Here is a 22549-nt window from a genome sequence, read left to right on the forward strand (position 1 = left end):
CCCAAGACTGCATATCTGTTGATATCTGTATGATATGCAGAGGCGGACATCCTGGATTCAAAACGTAAAAGTCCTGCTGAGTATTTGATCCAACCATGTACAGTAGTAAACCAGCTCATCCTAATTAGCTGCCAGGTAGATCAGATAATTAGTGCCCTGTGTTGATAGTTTAAAATATGTTAACTGTGGTGTTTATGTTTTTTATCTCCCAGAACAGATGCTGAATCTTTTTTCTCTGCGCTATGTGTTTGCATTACATCGATCAATTTCCCATCAAGTCCTGAGAAAGGATATGGCTATTACGATGCCCAACCCCTCTCTTTCTCTCACTCACTCACTCACTCTCTCTAACACACACACACTCATTCAGAGAGAGAGAGAGAAAGTCACTCCCTTTTATGCAAGCAAGACAATTGCAGAGAGAACACTCCAGCTTCCTTGTAAGTCATTTTTATTTGGATGGTTTATTAATGAGATGAGATTTTATATACATTATTTCAGTATAATGCATGTGTAGGCCTATATGTTATGATGTGTATATTACATGTATATTATTACTGTGTATTAGTCATTAGTTCATTGTTTATTTTCATTAGGCTATTGATTGCATTGACATTAGCAGTCTTTGATTGCATTGGCAGTCTTTAATGTAGTCTTACTAACTTTTAAAAAAAATGTTCACCGTTATTTTAACTATTGTATAGTTTTATTTGTAAGTCGCTTCCAAATAAAAAGCCTAATAACAAGCCCGTAACATTACCATAACCATAGACATGCATGTCCCGATGACCTTTGTTTCAAAATATTTAGTAGTTCATTAGGCCCCAAAGCATTTTAAATATGTGTACAAATATGCAAGATTTTGTAAGCTAAATATTTCTTCATTCTTTACTAGGCAGCCAGAGAAGAGGGACCACTATGGCCACTAATAGATTCAGGCTGGAATGTGATGATCGAAGTGAAGAAGAGATAAAAGCAGATGAAGAGAGAAAAATAGCAGAGAAGAAGAAGAAGAGTATCTTCGATTGTGCACTGGGCAGGTCGGAGAAAAACAAGGGACCCATGGACACCAGTCACGCTGAGGACGAGGGGGCACCAGAGATTGAGATTAGACTTAATGTAGGGTAGGCTATCCCATCACATTTTAAATGGCATCATGGTAACTCTAATTATGAACAACTGAATCCAATGGTTAAAGAAGTAAGAGTGCTATAGTGTCATAGCATGTGATGATTGTCTAAACCTGAAAATGAAGTAGCCTGCTAATTAAATTAGATATAGCCATACTGAAATTGTATGAAACAATTCCTGAGCTGTGTCCATTTTTACCAAGCAAAGTATCCTTCTCTCTTTCACTCTGAATTGAGCAATGTCATGATATTACTGAACAGAGAGATGTTCACTTTTAATTTGACATGTTTTTGGCAGCTATATTTTGGGCACTGTGGCTAACGACAGCTTCAAGCAGAAGCTGTTTGATGCTGTGACCAGCAGAGATGTCACCCGGCTTGACGGAGTTCAGGAACATCTGAAGCAATACAGCAAAAAGCTCTCTGACTCTCTCTGTAAGTGAGAATATAAATGCATTATGAATGCTACAACTGTGGCATTGTAGTGAATGTTCTTGTAGGCTATGTATTTACTCTTCTGTCCTACTGTCCGTTACTGCCAGATCGTAAGAATGGTAAAACTCCTTTGGTGAAGGCTCTACTAAACCTGAAAAATGGGGAAAATAAGACGGTGAACACTCTTCTGAACATTGCTAAGGAAATGGGAGACCTGGAGCTCTTTGTTAACGCTGCTTATACTGACAGCTATTACTCAGGTAAGTCTTTATCAGTGAGTGTTAAAGAAAAGTTAGATAATAATTGTTCAGAGAAATGTTCCTCTGTTCTCTAGGTCAGACAGCCCTTCATGTAGCCATTGAGAGAAGGAGTAAATACTTTGTGGAGCTTCTGGTTAAGAATGGAGCTGATGTTCATGCCAGAGCCCGTGGGAGGTTTTTTCAGCTGCATGACGGACCCTGCTTTTATTTCGGTGAGATATCAAAGGAATCAGATCAAGATGATGTCCATTTGAACACAAAAAAAAAACAAATAAAATGATGTGATTTCTGTTTACAGGAGAGCTTCCACTTTCCCTGGCAGCCTGCACCAACCAGAAAGACATAGTTGACTTCCTGTTAGAAAACAAAGCAAATGTATGCGAGACAGATTCACAGGGCAACATGGTTCTCCACGCCCTGGTACATGTAGCAGATGACAGCCCTAAGAACACAGATTTTATTATTAAGATGTATGATCACATCCTGACCAAAGTTGCCCAGCTTCACCCAAAAACCAAACTGGAGGAAATTAAGAACAAGCAGGGCCTCACACCAATTAAACTAGCAGCCAAGACAGGCAAGATTGAGGTAACTTTGTGTGATCAACCTTTAATGAAAATACCACATACCTCATTTGGTGGTAATTCCATAATCTTGTTTATTTTCTTATTCAAAACTTTTCTCCATATAGTTGCTGAAACACATGATGCATCGAGAGTTCTATGGGCAGGAAAACGCTCGCCTGTCCCGCAAGTTTGTAGAGTGGGCCTACGGTCCTGTCTCTGGCTCACTATATGACCTGGAATCTCTGGATTCTTACGATGAGAACTCTGTGCTGGAAATAGTAGTCTATGGCAGTGAAATCCGCGTAAGCAAACGCATGTATAATGTTCCATAAAATGACTCATCTGAACAATGGCAACAATTTGAAACCTTACATCGGTGCTCTTGTTGGTGTTTATAATGTTTTTGCATGCCATGCCATGTAATTAGTTTTCAGGCTGTTTTAAACAAAACCGGTTGGACATTTTCATACATTTGAACTGGTGCTGTGGTTAAAGCTGATATCAAACTGTCTGTAGAATCGTCTGGAAATGCTTCAAGTGGAGCCACTTAATAAATTGCTGGATGAGAAATGGGACAGATTCGCTCATCGAATATTTCTCTTCAAATTCCTCATGTATCTCCTGTATGTCTTCATCTTCACTTCGGTTGCATACTTTGGAAACAAACAAATGGTAAGTGAGTTGAGCCTCTATATGGATTTTCTCTGATGTTGTCTGGACACTCCTCTGTCCTCTGTATTCACCATAACCAAATCTGTTGTTTTTTTATTAACCCAAGTCCCCTGGAGCAAGAGTCTTGCATGCTGTCGGACAGCAGATATCATTTTGGGGGTCATTGTATTTATTCTTCAGGGAGGTATTCATCTTTTTTGACTAGTTACCATGAGATAAGTCCTGCAGTCTCTTGATGGAACACACTAACTCTAACTCTTTAATCTCTTAATTTCAGTTACTAGATATCAAAAGAAGACGTCCAAACTTGCAGTCTTTGCTGATCGATGGATACTTTGAACTGATTTTGTAAGTTTGCAATCAGTACACATCTCATACAATATAATATGTCCTGTTCACACATTTGTTGAAAAGTTTAGTTTAAAAAAAAAAAAAAACTAAACAAAAAACATGATGTTAAATCACTTAGTACACAGAAGGTCAGCCCACCATTAGCACTAGTATAAAGTTCTGATGTAAATGAAATTAACTACTGTAATAATGTTTTATAATTGGCATGTTATTTTACTGTGGACTTCCTCTAGGCCATTTAGATAGATGACTGCACAAATAAAAAAAACATTAGTTGTGCTGATGGCAGCGGTGCATCCTGGTAGTGCATAGTGGAAGAAATCTGGGGCATCAAGTTACCTTACGGGATATTGACAATATATACCCGCAATGCCTCAAACATAATTTGCAGCTTTTTATTCCAGCATGCCAAGGAGCTATTAAGCTGGCTTTGTCCATCTAATGCTTCCAGCTCAGTTCTGATAGTCTCGGGGTAAAGGGATAGAGATTCAGTCTGAAACATCAGCATACACAATTATGTAATACTGATCTAAGCTTCAACTGTTCCTGATAGAGGCTGCTTGCTCTTCATCTTTCAAATTTCCTTTCATGAGTTAAGTTTCAGGGCAACACCACACCCATATTTTTTATGTTTTTTTTTTCAGTAGATAAACATGTAATCATATTTTAAAGGCATTCTATGCAGATTTAGGTATTTTTGGTGACTGTAGAGCTTCCTCAAGATAATTTACTCTGACTTTACCTGACTTATCCCTTTGTGCACAATGAGAAAGCTTTTGTTGTGGATGTAAACGATTAACAACAGGCAAAAATCTCCACAGCTAAAGTTACTGACAAGGTAATATCTCACAATTCTCGCAAGATTTGGTGGGCCACTGTTCTTGAAAGTTGCATGGCTGGTTTTCTCGGGTAGGGACTCACTACGTCTATGCTGTATACCGTAGCTATGCTAGTACAATTAGCCTATTACAAGTTTGTTTACCATCAAATTGGCTTCGTAAAGGTGACAATCTTGCATAGTGTACCTTTAAGAAAAAATGGAATGTCTATAGTTTGAAAATATTTTTGTTGGTCAACTAGTTACAGTACTGACTCCTAACCTCTGTGTTTGGTAACATTCTGTGTGTGCCAGCCTGTCCCTCTTTTACTCTTCAACCCAGAGGCCTCTTCAACCCAGAGTTGGCAGATGTGAATAATGTCCACTGAGATTTATTCACTGTCATACTGTAGTTTTGCCCCCTAGTTTCCTTCAGGCTCTCCTGTGCATCATCTCCTTTGCGCTGTATTGGTGTGACCACGTGGAGCACCTGTGCTTCCTGGTGCTGAGTCTGGCCCTGTCCTGGCTCAACCTGCTCTACTTCTCCAGAGGCTTCAGACACATGGGCATCTACAGCGTCATGATACAGAAGGTACCGTAGCCTACCCTGCCCGCCCCACACACTCTCCTCAGAAACAACGATGTCTGTCTTTACTTACAACTCAGAGTAGATGTCTTCAGTCAATTGATATCACAGCTCTCTCTCTCTCTCTCTCTTGTTTGTCTCTGACACTGACAGATACTTCTTGGTGATATATTGCGCTTCCTCCTGGTCTACATTGTCTTCCTCTTTGGGTTTTCAGCTGGTATTAAAGCCACGCCAATTCTATGCTGCTGATGATTACATATTGGCAAATATTTTTAGATATTCAGATAGATAGATAGATAGATACTTTATTGATCCCCATGGGGAAATTCAAGTTCAAATTCAAATTCAGCCATTCCGAAGGTCCAGATTTGTGTTATCCAATTGGCCCCAGAAGTGTTACTCAAGGAGTTTCACAGATAAAATTGCATCAATATATTCTGTTATTGTGACTAGTTATCAGTATAACACTACGTACCCAAGAAAGGAAGTTGATGCCTAGCTTGTGTTGTCTCTACACAGCCACGAGAATAGCTTTATATATTATTTCCACAATGGCAAAAATAAATTGGAACAGTTACAACAAAAGAACAAAAAGTGTTCTCACACGTGAATATTAGAATGATGCAACATGAAACTGGACACTAAATGGATGTCCATTATAACAGTATTTTGTTCTTCCCTCAGCTGTGGTCACACTCATGGATATGCCAAAAGATCACATTAACACAACGTCAGCATCAGACATCAATCAAACAGCAATCAAAACCCAGCCTGATAGTGACTCTGGTGAAAGCGACAAGCCAACATTCGACAACTTCTACTTCACCACTCTGGAGCTGTTCAAGTTCACCATTGGCATGGGGGACCTGGAGTTCAGTGAGCAGTACCGCTACAAGGAGGTGTTCTATGTGCTGCTCATCTCCTACATCATCCTCACCTACATCTTACTCCTCAACATGCTCATCGCCCTCATGAGCCAAACTGTGCAGGACCTCACAGGGAAGAGCATGAACATTTGGAAACTACAGGTATGCCTAACAGGGAAAGAAAGTATAAACATGATGGAAAATGTGTTGCCTTTTTGTTTAACATGTATACAGCTTAGTTACCAGTAAAAATGAGTATTGTGAAATGTGATTTCTTTTTTTAAAAAATAACCCCTTAAATGATTACTTCTGGCGGGTTTTGTGAAAAGAAATGGACAGATTGAATTTACAAATATGACATAACCATCAACATATTTAAGGCATCTTGCGGTGAAAAAAAGATGCTAATTACAAAGCATGATCATCACATGATTACAGTGTAACATCACAGCATGAACTGTGTTATTCGACTGAAAGGCCTCATTCAGGGTTGAATAACATACTGTAGCCCTTGGTAGATGATTGAGGGGCCCAGTTAAGACATACCACATAACCCATGTGACCTACAGAACATGATTATTTAGACAGATCAGGATCCATATTTTGGAATTGGTCTCACTTTTTTTCCCCCGTTGTGAGAGAGGGTTGAGGGTCTGCAGTGACATTGACTGCTTGTGTTATTATTTAAAGTGGCCATTGAAAAATTCAGTTTAGATGAGATAACATCAAAATGTCAGCTAGATATCAGTCAAACAGATCAGATTCAGAGTGAATCTGAGGAAGACCAGTAGGTTGAGATGTACAGTAATTCATTTATAAGTCAAACCAGAGAAAATAAACTACCAGGGAGTGTGTGGACCTCTCCTCTAAAACATGTCCATTTTTCTGCACAAAGACTAGTAAACATCATGTACAGTACAGCAGGCCGCCTTGTGGTGTTTTAAGCCCCCAACGTGGTCCTCCAGGCAGCGCTACATGGAAAGCGCTTACAGTAGGTTAGACAAAGCTTAGGGTTAGGGTTGGGTGCCTTGAAGTCGACGGTGGGGGCTTAAAACACCCTCGAGCACATACATTAGCCTGTAGGTTTGTAAAGGTGTGTATCCTCCACAGCGTGCTATTACTATTTTAGACATGGAGAGGGTTCTTCCCCAGTGGCTGAGGACGAGGCTGCGCTCTGGGGTGGAGAGAGACCTGGGCGGCTCCGCAGGTGAGGATAGACGATGGTGCCTCAGGTGAGTCTATTTGGACACATGGATAAAAAAAAAAATAGCCTTTGATGTTTCATGATGGTAAAAAGAAGTCTAGTTGATTGCAATATTTTTCAATGGCAAAGTGGATTTATCTGGTAGTAGAACGAGTAGATAGCTGCAGTGGGATGTATATGGAAGTAAACAACAGAAATGCTGGAGTAGTTGTAGTGTGCACATCTCCACTGCTGAGGTGCAGGGCAAATGGAACTGCAACTCAAAAAATAATGCCTGCACTCTGCTAAATTTCATTACTTCATTACTGTACTTAAGTATGATTTTTGGAAACTTGAGACATTTACTCCACTATGTTTGAAAGACTACTTTTGACTCCGCTACATTTGAAATAAGACCATAAAGTACTTTTAACCACATTTGATTCTTAAATGCAATGTGCATTTTTTTCAATATTTGAACAATTTGAACTTGGCTGATTTGGCTGTAATGGTGACTACAGGGTATTCATCAAAACATCCTCCATTTACCTGGGAGAGCCCAGACAAACATATTAGCAATTGAGATTTGAGACGTGGTGACAAGGTGTATTTATACTTTCACTTACGTAAAAGAATTGTGTACTTTATCCATCTCTGCTTCTTGAACATAGAGTTGAGGAGTCGCAGGCGAAAGACTGGGAGAACTTTAACAATGACCAGGACACCATATGTGAGGATCCAGGGAGGCAGAAACCTGCACCCCCACCAGAGAAGGGTAAGATGCACAAGACCAAACTCAAAACAGCCAGTCAACAAACAGAGAAGGTAAAGGGCCGGGGCTATTTGATCTTTATGTGGGGTAGTCAAAGCTCTTTATTTTCCAGTGGCAAGAGAGGAGTATGTGGAGTCTCCAGTGAAAGAAAAGGGATGGAGCCTTCTGAAGACCCGCTTCCGGGCTCGCTTCTCTTCCAACTCTGACCATGAGCAGATGAGTCCGCAGTCACCTGACCAGGCCTGAGGAGGGCAGTGTTTCCTAAACGTTCATATTAAGTTGACCTTGAGGGACAGATTCTCACTCCCATTGATTTCCATGTTTGATGCTATGCTAACAAAATCAGCATAGGAAGCATGAAAGTTACCTGCATACCACAGTTGTAAATGTGAGTGAGCATGCAGAAGAGGACAGGAGAAGCTGTGATGTTTTTCAAATTGAATACAATTCAGAGAACGCTCTTTCTATGTGAGACTCAAGATAGTAAAGCTGCATTTTCAACCATTAGCTCAATAATATAGAATAATAAAAATGTAAGCACATAAATGCATTCCTGTTATTCCATTCATATAATCTTCCTTGGGTCATTCTTCGTATCCCACTTGTGATACAATGCATGAATCCCCCTGAATTTTGGGCTAAAGATACAAGACATGATGACAATACAATGCTTTAGCTGTGTGATCAGAAAAAATAAATGGATAACATTTCAGTATGTACAGTCTACTTTTATTGATTGGTCTGAATTTTTGTAATTGACTAAAGAGACATTGTGCAATACAAACATTAATTTTCAACAGAAGACACACTGGTTTTCAAGTCTCAGTTTTCAACTAATGAAAAAGCAACCACTGCAAGGTTTGCACCACAAGTGGCAGGGTTTAATTGATGTGATAACCAGTTCAGTTATTTGAAAAAAATTTCAAGTATCAATTGTAATTTGTTGTTGCCAAAGTACGCACCTGCCCAGTGACACAGGGTGAATAACAAAGTCGCAAAGTGTATAATAAAATGTATCCTTATAAGACATGACCAGACACAAGCTTAAGGGTAGGCTGTTTTTTTTTTTTCAGGTCATAAGCAACAAAAAACAAAATGTCAAGTCTATTCCAGACCAGACCTGTCTGCAGCAAAGCAAAAGAAAACCCAAGCACACGGTGGACCCCTACTTATCAACATTAGGCACAGTTTCCACACAGCAGTCGTCTTTGTTGCTCACAGTCACATAAGGATTGTTTAACAGATGAATGAACAGAAGATTCATTTTTTTTTCCAATCAGGATTTGTAAACAATACATCCCCGCATACTATAATTGGTTGGTTTACAAGCACACACCACACTAACAAAAATTAAAAAAAAAAGAAAGAAAAAAACCCCTCTCAAATGGTTGTCTGCCATGGCTGGTGGAGCTGTCATCTGCATCTGTCCACCAAAACACTTCTATTGAACTGTGCGAAGTGACTTGCTTGTCCTAATGAACACTTTCTGCCTGTAGTTCTGAGTAGTACTGGGTAGCCAGATAAAAAAAATGAGCAGTTCCTGAAGAACATACATGGAATAAATATTAACCCAAAATAATAATTTCAGTCTTCAGTTGAGCCAGGCTACTAATTCAACTAAATGTATGGTGATGAACTGCAAACATTCCTTATTGCGTAACATAGGATAGAAAGAAAAACATATAATCATTTAAACCACATGTGCATGATTTTAAGTATTGTTTGCAGACTCAATCAGTTCATTCATATTCCTGGGTGTGAGACAATTGCTCTCCCTTTGGAAAAAAATAAGAGCCATTTATTGCAAACGCAATGTGCTGTTGGTTATTCATGTCTTACTACAAGCATTTATACACATTACGGAACGGTTAAGGCTGTTAGAGTGCACAGGAACATCAAGTCTACCTTGTGTAATGTAAAGCCTGCCCATTAACATCAATTCTCACTTTGGACTGACACTGTGGTGAACTAAGCATTGATTTTTAGCTCAGGTAAGCTAAAAGGCAGAGCCTCACTAAGAAAACATAATTCTTGCCGGCGAGGCTGTTCAGTGACCTTAACTTGTACAAGATTTTGATGACATTTGCCAACATTAATACATGACTCACTGAGAAGGAAAACAAACAAAAAGAACATAACATTACATGCTGTAGCTTTTAACCTGGGAAATGTTACAATCATGAGACACAGTACCAAGCTAGTGTGAAATCTTTGATCAATACACAAATCCTAATCATTTGGGGTGGATTGGGGATTTGAAGCACCCAGCTCGTCACCTAATTAACTGTTCCAAAATCTCTTCACATGATCTGTGTCTGTGACATCTGTGGTGGATGGAGCATTATATGCCTTAAGTTTCTATGCCTTTCAGCTTCCACTATGCAGCAGTAGTAATCTCCGTTGTGTATTGTGGTACATATTGACTGATTGAATGTGATTAATCCCTTCCAATCCACATGACCTGGGCAACCTTATTCAAGGTTCATGAAGTCTCCTCCGCCTGCACTCCAGACCTATTGTCCTGGCAATCCAAACCTTAAAGGAACTTTAAGGCAACTTTTGGGAAATTAGCTTATTTGTTAGATAAGAGAACACATACCCTTCTTTTCTCTCTGTGTGCAATAACCCGGTCTGACACCACTAGCCTAGCCTACCATAAATTCACTGGGAGAAGGTTTGTTCCAGTCAGCCTGTAGCTAGCCAAATAGAGAGAAAAGAGAGGTATGTATCTTCTGATCTAACTCTGGAACAGACAGCCAATAAGCCCATTCTCAAAAAGTTGGCATGTTCTTAAAGACTGTCTGAGGAAACCAGAGCCCCTATTCCTCACCAACACAAGCTTCAACTGCTGAATATGAGAAAAAAAATGGTACTAACTACAAACCATACTTTAAAATCGAACATAATCCTATTTGGAAAACAAAGGCTTTTCCACACAAGTTAAACAAAAATCAGAATGTGGTATTTTTTTCCGGCTTTGAGTTTTTTTTTGTCTTTTTTCTTTCAAACTGTCATTCAGAAGGGGCAAAAACGATCCTTCACAAAACCACATCGGAAAATGAACGAATGATACACCAGACCCAGGAGCGAGACAATGAGTTTTATTAACGTAAATGACAAAAAAAAGAAAAAAGAAAAAAAAAATCAGAATTAGCTTTCCTCTGGCCATGAAGAGACTAAAAAAAGAAAGAAATAAGAATGGTATTGACAAGCCGCTCGCATGACAGAGCTGTACCATACTCTAAAGGAAATAGGATGTGACATCTGCGACCGGAGAAGATGGACTGGAACTCAGGAAGTCCGAGGGGTGATGCAGACTGCTGATGAAATCAAATTAAGGACCCCCTTCAGGGAGCAGCTTAAATAACTTATATTAGGTAGTATGCCTTTATGTCTGTCAAAGCTTACAAAGCAAAAAAAGTGCAACAATGGTGCAGAGGTGTCATTAGTTTGGTAATTTCTGTCATTACTGGGACAGACAAAAAAAAAAATCAGATTTCTGTTTGGAACAGCAAAGATAGGGGGGTTGGGTAATGTGATCTAAAAACTGATAAAAAGGAAGGAGAGGGAGAAGAAAAAAAAAAACACACTGACACATACCTCTGCCAACACAAGTCTAAGCTGCCTTTTCCCCCGGGCCAGGTGACGTGGTTAAGTCTCTCCACAACAACAACAACAACAAAAGAAGAAGAAGAAGAAGAAGAAGAAGAAAAAAAAAAGAGCTCCTAACATACTTGTCACCGTGGCAACATCCAAGGTGTCAGGAGTCTGTGCCCCTTAATTTCCACTGGCTGTGTCACCAGGGGGCGCTAGTGCACCAAAAGTGCCACCCCAGCAGTTCCCTGCAGCGTTCCGCCTGCAAGCCGAGGCTGGTGGCAGGGCGAGGAGGGGGGGGGGCCTGTGGCGCAGACCCGCACTGGGGTGGGGTTGGGGGGGGGGTAGGAGGTTCATGGGGGACGGGGCTGTTCCCTCAGGGCCCAGAAGCGCGGGCGATGCGAGGGTTTATTTCTTTTTTTTTTCTGTTTTTTAAATGATCGAGGGGGGGGGGGGCGTCCTTCCTTCCTTGGTCTCGCGGCTGAGCTCAGTCGTCGCTGTCCGACAGGGTCTCGTACTGCTCCGACAGCAGCGGCTCGCGCTCCCAGACGCGGCTCTGCGGCGGCGGCGCTCCCGGCGCTCCCGACGAGGGCATGGAGCCCGTGGGTGGCGCAGGCTGCTGGGACGACTGCAGGGAGGGCGACGGGCAGGCCATGGAGCCGGGAGGGGTGCTGCTCAGCATACGCATGGTCAGGGGGTTGTACGGGAACTGCATGGACCCTGTGTGTGACGAGAGGAGAGGAGAGGGGGGTGAAACAGCGGACAGTAAAAGATATCACGTAGAGACGTCAGCATAGACCAAGGAAGCAAATTTCAATGGTTTTCGTTCTGGTCTTCTGTCTCCTGCGCAGGCTCAGGGGACGTACATGTGACGTAGGCACGTAGTCTGACCGAGGTCTGACCTATGGCGGCGCTTTACTCTCTCTGGACGCATGCACATTACCTAACCTACGTCACTTTTAGCATTGATTTCGGAAAAACGTTTATTATTCAGCCAATAAGACAGTTACGAGGTTAAAACGCTACCTCACAATGTTGTATTTACTCTGAAAATAGAAAAGGTTTGTACAAAGGCTTAAAACGCTTCAGCTGTAACGTTATTTGATGTCAACATTGGAGCTTACGCCCCATAGGATTCAATGGAATGGCTAGCTAGCACTGGTCTCCTATTTACCATGGCGGCCGCCATACTGTCTCTACACTCTCCGAACGTTCGCCTGCCCCCTTGGGTGAAACAGCGGACAGGGCGAAAGAGAGAGGGGTGACAAAAGGGGTGAAAGCTGAGTGGGGGTGAGTAGAGGCACACAACACTCCTCCGGGGAGAGGTAACAGGATGAGGATGCATGGGTTTCACCACTCCGCAGGCGAGAGGGACTCATCGAGCCTTCCTCAGGCCAGCTCATCTCTAATTAAAGGAGCACGGAGGTCTAACAGAATAGTTGACACTTCCCAGCTGAAGACTGCCGCTACGCAGCTTGAGCAGGAGCAGAGGACCCAAGCAGGCCTACTATACACAACAACACAAACGCACTACTGTATGCCATTTGTTTTCCTTTACCAATCTGTTTACGTAGGGTTGAACACTGAAAACTTCATTCAACTATCAGTTTATTCTCTTTTTTTTTTTAAATCTAGCTTTATCTATATGTATATCGACATAGCACAACTATTTTTACAGTAAAGTGACTTATTAATAACAACGACGACAACTAAAAAATCAATAATCACTAAATCACAAAAAAACCCCATAATAAATACATAATAATTTAAGCGACCTTGGGTGTCTTGAAAGGCGCTACATAAATAAAATGTATTATTATTATTATAATAACAACAGCAACAGCATGTTTTGTTATGATGTGTGTGTGCCGTTCTGACCTGTAGAGGAGGGGCGCTCCTCCCAAGCCCAGGCGGGGGGCTGCCGGTGGTAGTCCCCCTCAGAGTGGACGGAGGACACGGAGGATGGGCGCTCACCCCCAGCGAAGGCCTGCCCAGGATTGGGCGACTTGGACTTGCGGCTGTTGGGCTTTCCCTGCAGCTTCTGTTTCCCTGTTGAGGAAACCAGAAGGAAGAGTCAGGTCGTTGTGTCTGCAAATGCTCTTTTCACTTTCATTGGTCACAGGTGCTACTATGCAGTGTAAGTTCAGTCACATACTGTATGAAGTCGATCACAGACCTAATTGATTTCACTGCATGTGATTTGTGTGCATACATGTTTGTTTAATGTGTGTCAGTGTGGCTGCATTCAAGACTGCAGACGAATCTGACTCAAATCTGATTCCTTCTCATACCCTCATATTTTTAGGGCTGACTGTCCACTGTTTTTTAGCAAGTGTCCAAATCGGATATGGCTCTGTTCAGACAGGGCCAACGTAACAAACCGTAGCGCTACCAGAGCATCACCACCCACACCACACGGTTCAGAGTAAGTATAGTGTTTGCGTGTGTGTGAATCTAGTGAATGACTGTATCATGTGACTTTCATGAAGTGAGGCCCAAAATATCCCCTCCGACAAAACTCTCATCTTGGAAGGAGAGTACACCCTCACTACCTACGGTTTATTTACCCCTCCTTATTGCAACTGTGGCACAAGAATTTCATTATACTGCAAAGTATATGTGACAATAAAAAACTTGAACTTGAACAAAGCTTCCATACATACCTGTGTTTGGGGAGGGGTTGGCCTCCTGCCGGCCCTCGTTGAGCGCGGCCATGCTGGCCGGGTTGCTGGCGCTGCCCCCGAGGGGACCCCCTGGCTGGGCCGACTCCTCCGGACGCTCCTCCATGTTCCCCATCAGCGCCTTGCGGATGATGTCCTCCAGGCCCAGGTTACTGGCCGGGTCACTGAAGGAGTGGTTCCTGGGATTCACGGAACCTGAGAGGAGAGAGAGAACACACGGACAGAAAAAAGGACAGAAAAAAGAAGGCAGGTTAGGGTTGAGTTCTACTTGCTGTACTCATCACGACTGCCATGTGTGTTCTGCATTCGTTTGGTGTGACACGACCGCAGGATGCAAAGACATGCTGTATCGTGAGTTTTGCCCGCGTTTGCTGCAGCAAATATGTTGACAGGACGATGCAGGTCGCATACGTTTGGTCTAACAGCAAGAATATTCCTAGCCTTAGAAGACCTGCATCGTGTGGAAAAAATGGCACTATCCTTAAGGCCAATGAATTGGTAGTTTTGTCGATCAAAATGTCTGTGCGAATTTGAGTAAATACATCTTTACAGTCTGTCAATCACATTCACACGAATTCCAAAACTTTCGCCTGTCAATAAATTTTTTGGATCAGGCTCTAATTTTGTTTTTGATAATAATGTGCGCAGAGTGGGAATGTGCGGGTACTCACTTGAGCTGGTTACTGCAGGCAAGTTGAAGATCTCTGTACCTGGTTGTGCACTGCCTGCAATGAGAAATAAACACACACCAACATTAAAGCTTCGTTAACAAAAAAACTTCAACAAATACAGTCGATCAATTCCATATAAGGGTCAAAAGAAAAGGCATTTGAGTAAGAGGGGTAAGAAAAAGAGAGTTTGAGTAAGAGCATTTATTGCATTTCCATCTAAAAAAAAAAAAAAATGCTTTCATGTAACTTGATTCTGAAGTTCGTGTAACGTGAAAGACAAGAAAGGTATCCTCGTACGTACCAACATCAGAATCCCCGACACCTTTCTTACGAAAGATCTCCTGCTTCTTGGATTTCACCATGGGGGAAGTGTTCTCCAGCTTGGTGAAGAAAGAGGGCAGGTAGCTGCCACTTCCTGGCGAGCGCGAGTCCGTCCTGTAACCAGAGAAAGGTCGCCGGGGGTCAGGGGAGCAGAGGTGATGCTGGCACGGGGCAAAGAGGACACGGAGGGAGGGACGGAAGGAGGGAGGGACGGAGGGAGAGAGGGAGAGAGGGAGGAAGGAGGGGGCACCGAAAACACCCCTAGGCACGGTGCCCGTTTTCCACTCCACTGGGATGCCACATGGGGCAGGGCAGCAGCACGGGCAGGATTAGGAGTGGCATGGAGGGGGTCGTATTCCCCTATGGGCATGCATAGCTCGTATGCCAGGCTACAGTGTGTCACTCACACACATACATGCACGCACGCACAGACACACACACACGCACACACACACACACACACCATCCACTCTCGCTGTCTCACTTACCAGTACTCACTGAAGCATAGACACTCTAAATCTTAATTTATGTTTTGCTGACAGCTCCAGATAGGTCACACATACAGACAGAATAACAAATCTAAGCATGTGCACAGACGACAGCAGACAAGCTAAATATACATTTTGCTGACTGACAGTAGGCTATATACACACCCACAGATAGACACAGACACACACACACACACAGACACTGACAGACACATGTACAGTACACACACACACACACACACCTCTGCTCAGGCATGTCGGCTTCCCTCCTCTGGCTCTGTAGCAGAGCGGCCGAGGCCTCCTGCTTGTCCATGCTGTAGCTCTGTGGGGGAGAGATGGGCTCGTAGCTCTCCAGAGGTCGACCACCTCGCTCGGGAGATTTGCCTGGCCTGTAGAGGATGAGAGAGCACAGGCAGAGGTCATTTCCTAATCCCACCTTCATCACCTGCTCTCTCTTGCTCATGTTACGCTCAACCGCCCCATCATCAAGGGAAACTTGCGCTTGCATTTGACTCAATAAAGAAAGATGTATAAAAATCTATAAAACTGAATTTCATATAAAAACAGGACAACATGTGCAATTATGTTAACAGTTATGGTATTTAGTAGACGCCTTTGTCCGAAGCGACATAACAACAATACAATAGTTACATTTAACAGTTAACAATTTAAAAGTTGGTAACACTTCATTAAGGAGAATAGCACATGATTAGAACAGATATACTCAACTGTAGGCTTGTGTATACTGTACACATGAAGAGTTCTTTTCCAAAATGCTATATCCACCATTTTAATGAATTTTCATCATCATTTTTTTAAATTTAGTTGTCCAAGTAATTTCAGTGGAACTTTATTGGGTTATGTTTAGTTGATTTATCTTTACTCAATCAAAGCATAACAACATTGATTTTACCTGAAATACACAATTAAACAACATGACTTTTTAATATTTAAAAAAATGGATTTATGGCGTTTTGGAAAAGAGCTCTTCACATGCAAAAGCGTGTGTGTGTGTGGGGACGGTGGGTGTCCAAAACAACGTACCTGGACCTGGGCTTCTCCGTGGCGTTCTCAGGGGACACCCTGCTGGGGGGTCTCTGGTGGTGGGAGGCCAGGGCTGGGTTCTCGGGGCTGTAATTGCTGGGCCCTTTGGCCCGGCCCGATCCGGAGCCTGACACATGCGGGGCCGAGCTCTGGAATGTGGCGGACGCAGACGAGGAGGAGGATGAAGACGAGGGCATGGATGTAGGGGCTGGGCTGGGCTCGTGATTGCGGGCGAAGTCCCGGGTGATGATATGCTGTACGGGAAGAACAAAATCCATCAAACCCACTTGAACATAACCATCCAAATAAAGTCAACAGCAGAAAAGCCAAAGGGGAACTGGTAAAACAATGAGTAAAATAAGTTTAGTAATTTTCTCCACGGAAACTAAATCCTTGCTAAATAGTGTATATTTCTCAAATGTCCCCCATTTCTGTGTGCTTTCCCCTCTGGAAGGCCTAGCCACCCCTGGCCACAGAAGTCATAAAATAAATAATCTGTTCCCACAATTATCTGTATCTGTATCTGTACCGTAATTTCCCGACTATTAGCCGCGGCTTATACATTGATTTTGCCAAATTTCTTACACTATGAGGTTAATAAAGGGGGGCAATTAATATGGTGTTAATATAGTTTTGTTTCTTTTAACTTCCATAAAACACTGTCCTGCGGCTTATACACAATGCTGCGGCTTATATGCGGGAAATTACTGTATAGCAGTATAGTATCTGCAGCTTGTGTCTGTATTCCTAGCAGTAGCCATATAGTATCTGCAGCTTGTATCTGTATTTCTAGCAGTAACAGTATAGTATCTGCAGCCTGTATCTGTATTCCTCGCAAATTATAACAGTATAGTATCTGCAGCTTGCATCTGTATTCCTGCTGTGTTAGCGTGAGCTTGTATCTGCTGTCTAAAAGCACAGTAATGACGGCCGTCTGCCTTTGCGGCGGGCCTCCTCACCGAGATGTGGTCTGCCAGGGTCATAACGCGGTGCGTCTGGGAGGAGGGGGGCTGCTGCGGCGCTGGGGGCCCCTGGTCCCGCTCCACCTGCTGACGGTAGCGGCTCATGTCGAAGGCCCTCATGCCACCTGCTGAGCGGAGCGTAAGCTCGTTAGTGTGTCACTCACAACGAGGAAGGCCGGGGAGCGGTTAGTTAGAAGGTCAGGGATGATGAGACTGAGAGCAGCCTGTCGAGTTACAGGTTTTACTCGGAAGACTGAAATAACACCGTAACGAGCTGGGTTTCTGCAGCTGCCGTGAGGTGAGTCAGGGTAAGGTCGGGGTAGAGAGAGGTAAGGTGAGGGTAAGATGAGGGTAAGGTGAGGGTAATGTGGGGTAATGTGTGGGGTAAGGGGTAAGTGGGGGTAATTGGCTACTTGCACTAAAGTCTCTTAGTACTGTCGTTTGACTTCCGGTGGAGCGTTAACTACTGTATATTGAAACGGCATCTTCTGTTATATTATGCTCCTTAAATATTCACTAAGACACGGAATATCTTGTTTGCCCAATAATACAAATTTCAACGTACACAAATCCTTCTTTATCGTAACGTGTTGATTCGCTAGGTGCGACACCCAACCGGGTCCGTGTAGACACCAATTACCATAGCAATAGCTGCAGGTTCGAACACACCGTAAATTAAACGAGCGTACTAGAGCCTTTAGTGCAAGCAAGGAATTGTGGGGGTTAGGTGGGGTAAGGTGGGGGGTGGGGTCAGGGTGGAGGTGAGGGCTCTATGCTGACCATCATTTTGTTCTGTTTAGCTCACAGCATTGCCTGTGTTTGTGGGCAAACAATCAAGAGTTGGGTTTTGCTGCTGAGCAATGGAAAATTCAACAAGATAATCCAGGTGTGTAATTCCAAAACAATTTCTACAGCTCATTCATAAATCACCTAGCTTTGCACATACAGCTCGTTCAGCATAAACAGGTTTGGATGGGTGGACACGAGACCAATGCCTGAAGTCATCAGATATTTTTGAAGATGTCATAGGCCTGTAAGCATATTGTCTGTTTTCACATCCTAAACGGCCCAGCCCACGCTTAACATCAGGCACAGTGCCTGAACACTTCAACCCCAGTAACCACTTGACCACCAAAAAAACCCCCAAATCAAACCAAACCCATTTATATAAAACAGATTGCATGCTCTAAAACAGGGGTCTCCAAACTGTTCTCCTCAGAGAGCTAATTTGACAAAATGGACATGGCCAAGAGCATTTATGTTAGCTATGTGAATACATGTACAGTATTCACATAGCACATATCTCCACCCAAAACCGCTGAATAAGCTTTGTATGCTTTTTAAAAGGTTCCTTTCAACTCATTTACCTTCTCTCTGTGTAGACAACGAATTTGATTTCACTGGAATTTTAACACGTTTCCCAAGTGACCGGGTTATCAAATTTATGAACATCTTCCTCAAACCTTTTGGAGAGCTACTGTACACAGAAACAGGTGGGGAGCTACCTGCTGGAGCTACCTCTGCTCTAAACACATAACCATGGTGTGGGTCAGGATGTGGGTGTGGCCGCACCTGAGGGGGGCTGCGAGGCCTTCTCCTGGGGGAAGGAGCTCTCGGGCTTCTCCTGACTCTGAGCTGGGGAGCTGGCAGGGCTGATGACTTCAATGGCACCTCCGCTTTGGGCCTCATACCGATTGGATGACACTAGAGAGTAGAGTAGAGTAGAGAGACGGAGATTCACATACCACTTATTGATCACCAAAACATCTTAACATGATCACATTCTGCGGTAGTCACCATATGGAAGTCCCAAAAGCACATCAAACCAATAATAGAAAGACATTAGCGGACACATTTTATGTGGTGGAATGTGTTACTTGTTCAGGAGTGATTTTCAATGATACAAATGTGTAACTCCAGTCAAGTTGGCAAATGGATGGATGTGGGTAAGTCATTATAGATCACATGGTCACATGATATAAACTTACAACTGCTGGAGGAGTCGGAACTTTGGGAGCCTCTCTCGCGCGAGTCTTTATCTGAGGCGATCTGGCGCGTGATGATGACATCGATGAAGTTGGCGGCGGTGATGGTGGTCTTCCCGCGCGTGCGCAGCTCCTCCTCGATGCGGGACTTGGTGGGCGCGTTCTTGTCCTTCCCCGCTGCTGCGGCTGCGGCGGCGGCCTGCGCCTCCATGTAGCTCGTGTGACCTTTGGCCCCGCCGGGCACGGCCATGCTGCCGTACGGCGACTGCATGGAGCGCCGCTCGGCCTCCTGCTGCTCGCCGAAGGCGGCGGCGGCTGCCGCTGCTCGGCGGGCGGACGAGGAGGAGCCCATGTCGTCGTCGCGCTGGGCCTCGTGCGCTTTGCTCTCCTTCGCCTTGGACACGTCGACCGGCGGCGCGGAGGCGGCGGCGTCCACCAGGGCTGCCAGGGCGTCGGCCGCGTTGCTGTAGCCGCGACTCTGGGCCGACGACATTCTGATGGGAGACCAGGACACCAGTGACTAAGAGTCCAGCGGGCAGCGTTAACGACGCTGACTGATACTTAGCAGAAGCTTCGATTCAAAGCCATACGCACTACAGACTGTTGAAAAGATATACTAATGTCAAGAACTTAATACATTGAAAATAAATAAAGCAAGCACACGGCAGTTTCCTTTTACTTTTTTAAACGCCTCACAGACGTTTCGGGCTTTACCCTTCTTCAGTGAGATATGGCGATTACACCTTTGAACCCAAGTAGGTGTGACTAAATAACCTCGCTCATCCCCTTTCGAAGCACTAAGGTGTTGAGCGCGCTTCTTTATTTATTCAAGAACTTAATACAAAAATGACTGTGATGCAGCTCTCTGCACACATAATGGACCATCTGAACTGCATTTGGAGTTTAAACAGCCGTTTAACCTACTTTACTCCAACTAAAAACCTTATTTGCTTCACTTCGGAGGCCACGGCGTTAACCTGGCCCAGTTTAGCAGTGTTCTTAGGCCAGGCGTCGGGGCTGCAGGGGCACTTACACGAGGGGCGTGATGACGCTCTTATTGTTGGTGCCCTGGAAAATGCTGGGCCGCTGTTGGTTGGCACCCTCCTGTGCCCTCACGGAGGGCGAGGGCGAGCGCAGGTAACTGTTGCTACCCGGCCTGCCCGGCCGCTCAGGACCTGCACAGAGAGAGAGAGAGAGAGAGAGAGAGAGAGAGAGAGAGAGAAAGAGAAAGAGAAAGAGAAAGAGAAAGAGAGAGAGAGAGATATAGAGATAGAGAGATAGAGAGATAGAGAGATAGAGATAGAGATAGAGATAGAGATAGAGAGAGAGAGAGACCCATTAAGTATTTAATGAAGCGATGAAATGGTATTTCAGAAAGAACAGACGGAACAGAAGGAGATGAGAATATACCACAACATAAAATGGGACTTTAAACAACACATTTCAGTCATGCAGGGAACGACATGACCGGCATATCTAAGGACAAGCCGTTGGAACGTTTGGTGGTAAATTCCAGAGCTTCCGAAGAACAGCGTGTTGTCTCAGTGTAGGCTACCAGAACATGTCGCTACCTGCTCCTGCAATAAGAAGAATACAATTCTCCCCGTGTTACCTCCACGCATGTACTCGTTGGCCGCCGCAGTGGCGCGCTCCCGTTCTCGCTCTCGTTCGCGTTCCCTCTGCTCCCGCTCCCGCTCCTTCTCGCGCTCCTTCTCCCGTTCCCGGTGCTCCCGGTCTCGGTCGCGCTCCCTCTCCCTCTCCCTCTCCCTCTCGCGCTCTGCGCTGGCTGCCATGGCGACAGCGTGGCAAGCGATAGGAAACACACACAAATACACACACACACACACGCACGCACACACATAGACGCATCCACAAACAAAACAACAAGGTCAACAACACAAAGGGATATGTTGAGCTGGAATACAACGATCTCCTTGTGAGTGTGAGTGTGAAGGGCCATAGGTCAGGTGATTACTATTACTAGCTTTATCAATACGGGAGCAGGTAATATATGCTATGGGTCCTTTTTCTCTCTCTCTCTTTGTAATACCAAGCTTCACCTTTGAGGTCTACCCAAAACAGTTCTGGGTAGTTGATTCTTAAGAAACATATGCTCTCGTGATCACTTCCTTTAAAATGTGAAAAGTAATCCTCTGAGGTTAAGAGGTTTTCCTTGTGCTTGTAATGTCAACGTGCGGCTGACAGGGATACTGTCATCAGGGGCTTTGGAGGGGGTGCCGGGGGGGAAACTGAATCTCTCCAGGTCTAAACAGAGGGGGGGCCTCTTTCATGTTTGCCCCCCCATCTCTGCGCACACACAAACACACACACACACACACAGTGGTGTTTACACCACACACACACTGGTTATTCTTTCTGCCTGTGACCTGAAGTAAACTGGATTTGATACCATTGAAGGGGGTGAGGCAGCTTGTTGTGCTGCTAAACCAAATACATGATCTCATCACCTGCGTGATGACATTTCTCAACTCAACAGCTGCCTGTTGATGTGTGTGTGTGTGTGTGTGTGTGTGTATGTGTGTGTGTGTGTGTGTGTGTGTGTGTGTGTGTGTGTGTGTGTGTGTGTGCGTGTGTGTAGGATCTGATGCCATCACTTAAGCCCCTGGTGAATGAACACAGAAATAAGATAAGATAATGGGCCACATGTATCAATGGTGTGGCCTCCACACTAAAAGCATGCCAGGAGAGAGATATTGAGGAGAGAAATATTGAGTTTGATAATCAAGTTCAGTTAAACAGAAGTACGGTAAGCAGGTTTGTGTGAGCTTTACACTGACTTGACCCACGTTCAAGTTTATGAAGAGGGCCTATTTTGTGCATACAGTACGGTATCGCTAACTGACTAAAAACCTCTGTAGTCTGTACAAAAATCCTGGCAGGTTGCACACAAAGATTGATACATGAGACCCAGAGAGTGAGAAACCTGAGACACCACTGTGACATGAGCCCTTCTTCCCAGGCCCTCGGTGCAGCCTGCCCTGTGCTGTGCACGCTACCGTGTGACTGGGAGACTTTTAACAAGGTAGAGATGCCCCAGTGAGGCCAAGTGCTCTTCAAAAACACTGGGTGCTGCTGCTGATGCTGCTGGGCACCCATGAGAAAGAGGTGCTATCCTGTCACTTCAGGGATAAGGGACGGAGG

General features: G+C 44.1%; 2 protein-coding genes across 13 annotated transcripts in view; one reads left to right on the top strand and one right to left on the bottom strand.

The window, feature by feature from the left end:
* The first annotated feature begins 918 nt into the window (after nt 1–918).
* On the top strand, nt 919–7887 carry LOC134079750 (transient receptor potential cation channel subfamily V member 1-like). The gene is made up of 15 exons (XM_062535828.1): nt 919–1124; nt 1429–1565; nt 1673–1825; nt 1900–2037; nt 2124–2413; nt 2517–2693; nt 2908–3063; nt 3170–3184; nt 3341–3411; nt 4658–4823; nt 4971–5037; nt 5505–5848; nt 6797–6918; nt 7541–7644; nt 7754–7887. The coding sequence occupies exons 1-15, from the start codon at nt 919–921 to the stop codon at nt 7885–7887; spliced, it is 2280 nt and encodes a 759-aa protein (XP_062391812.1).
* A 2839-nt stretch (nt 7888–10726) lies between these two features.
* The window catches only part of ncor1 (nuclear receptor corepressor 1), a 73681-nt gene continuing 61858 nt past the window's right edge, over nt 10727–22549 (bottom strand). For 11 of the 12 annotated variants that reach the window (XM_062536175.1, XM_062536169.1, XM_062536173.1 and 8 more), the window contains 12 exons: nt 21000–21173; nt 20421–20562; nt 19391–19881; nt 18975–19106; nt 17400–17530; nt 16441–16694; nt 15639–15785; nt 14889–15022; nt 14588–14641; nt 13899–14111; nt 13114–13284; nt 10727–11955 (listed from right to left, as the gene is read on the bottom strand). In XM_062536175.1, coding sequence (XP_062392159.1) covers nt 11723–11955; nt 13114–13284; nt 13899–14111; nt 14588–14641; nt 14889–15022; nt 15639–15785; nt 16441–16694; nt 17400–17530; nt 18975–19106; nt 19391–19881; nt 20421–20562; nt 21000–21173 — 2276 coding nt within the window. In that variant the 3' untranslated portion in view covers nt 10727–11722. The remainder of the gene's footprint in view (nt 11956–13113; nt 13285–13898; nt 14112–14587; nt 14642–14888; nt 15023–15638; nt 15786–16440; nt 16695–17399; nt 17531–18974; nt 19107–19390; nt 19882–20420; nt 20563–20999; nt 21174–22549) is intronic. The other variant, XM_062536166.1, reaches the window with a different exon arrangement.

The sequence above is a fragment of the Sardina pilchardus genome, chromosome 5 (genome assembly GCF_963854185.1).
Source record: "Sardina pilchardus chromosome 5, fSarPil1.1, whole genome shotgun sequence".
Classification (NCBI taxonomy): domain Eukaryota; kingdom Metazoa; phylum Chordata; class Actinopteri; order Clupeiformes; family Clupeidae; genus Sardina; species Sardina pilchardus.

Excerpts from the sequence above, each read along its gene's own strand:
- LOC134079750 (XM_062535828.1), top strand. The coding sequence starts at position 919 with ATGGCCACTAATAGATTCAGGCTGGAATGTGATGATCGAAGTGAAGAA. Across the intron at positions 1,125-1,428 it reads GAGATTAGACTTAATGTAGG|CTATATTTTGGGCACTGTGG; the intron begins GTAGGCTATCCC and ends TGTTTTTGGCAG. Across the intron at positions 1,566-1,672 it reads AAAGCTCTCTGACTCTCTCT|ATCGTAAGAATGGTAAAACT; the intron begins GTAAGTGAGAAT and ends CGTTACTGCCAG.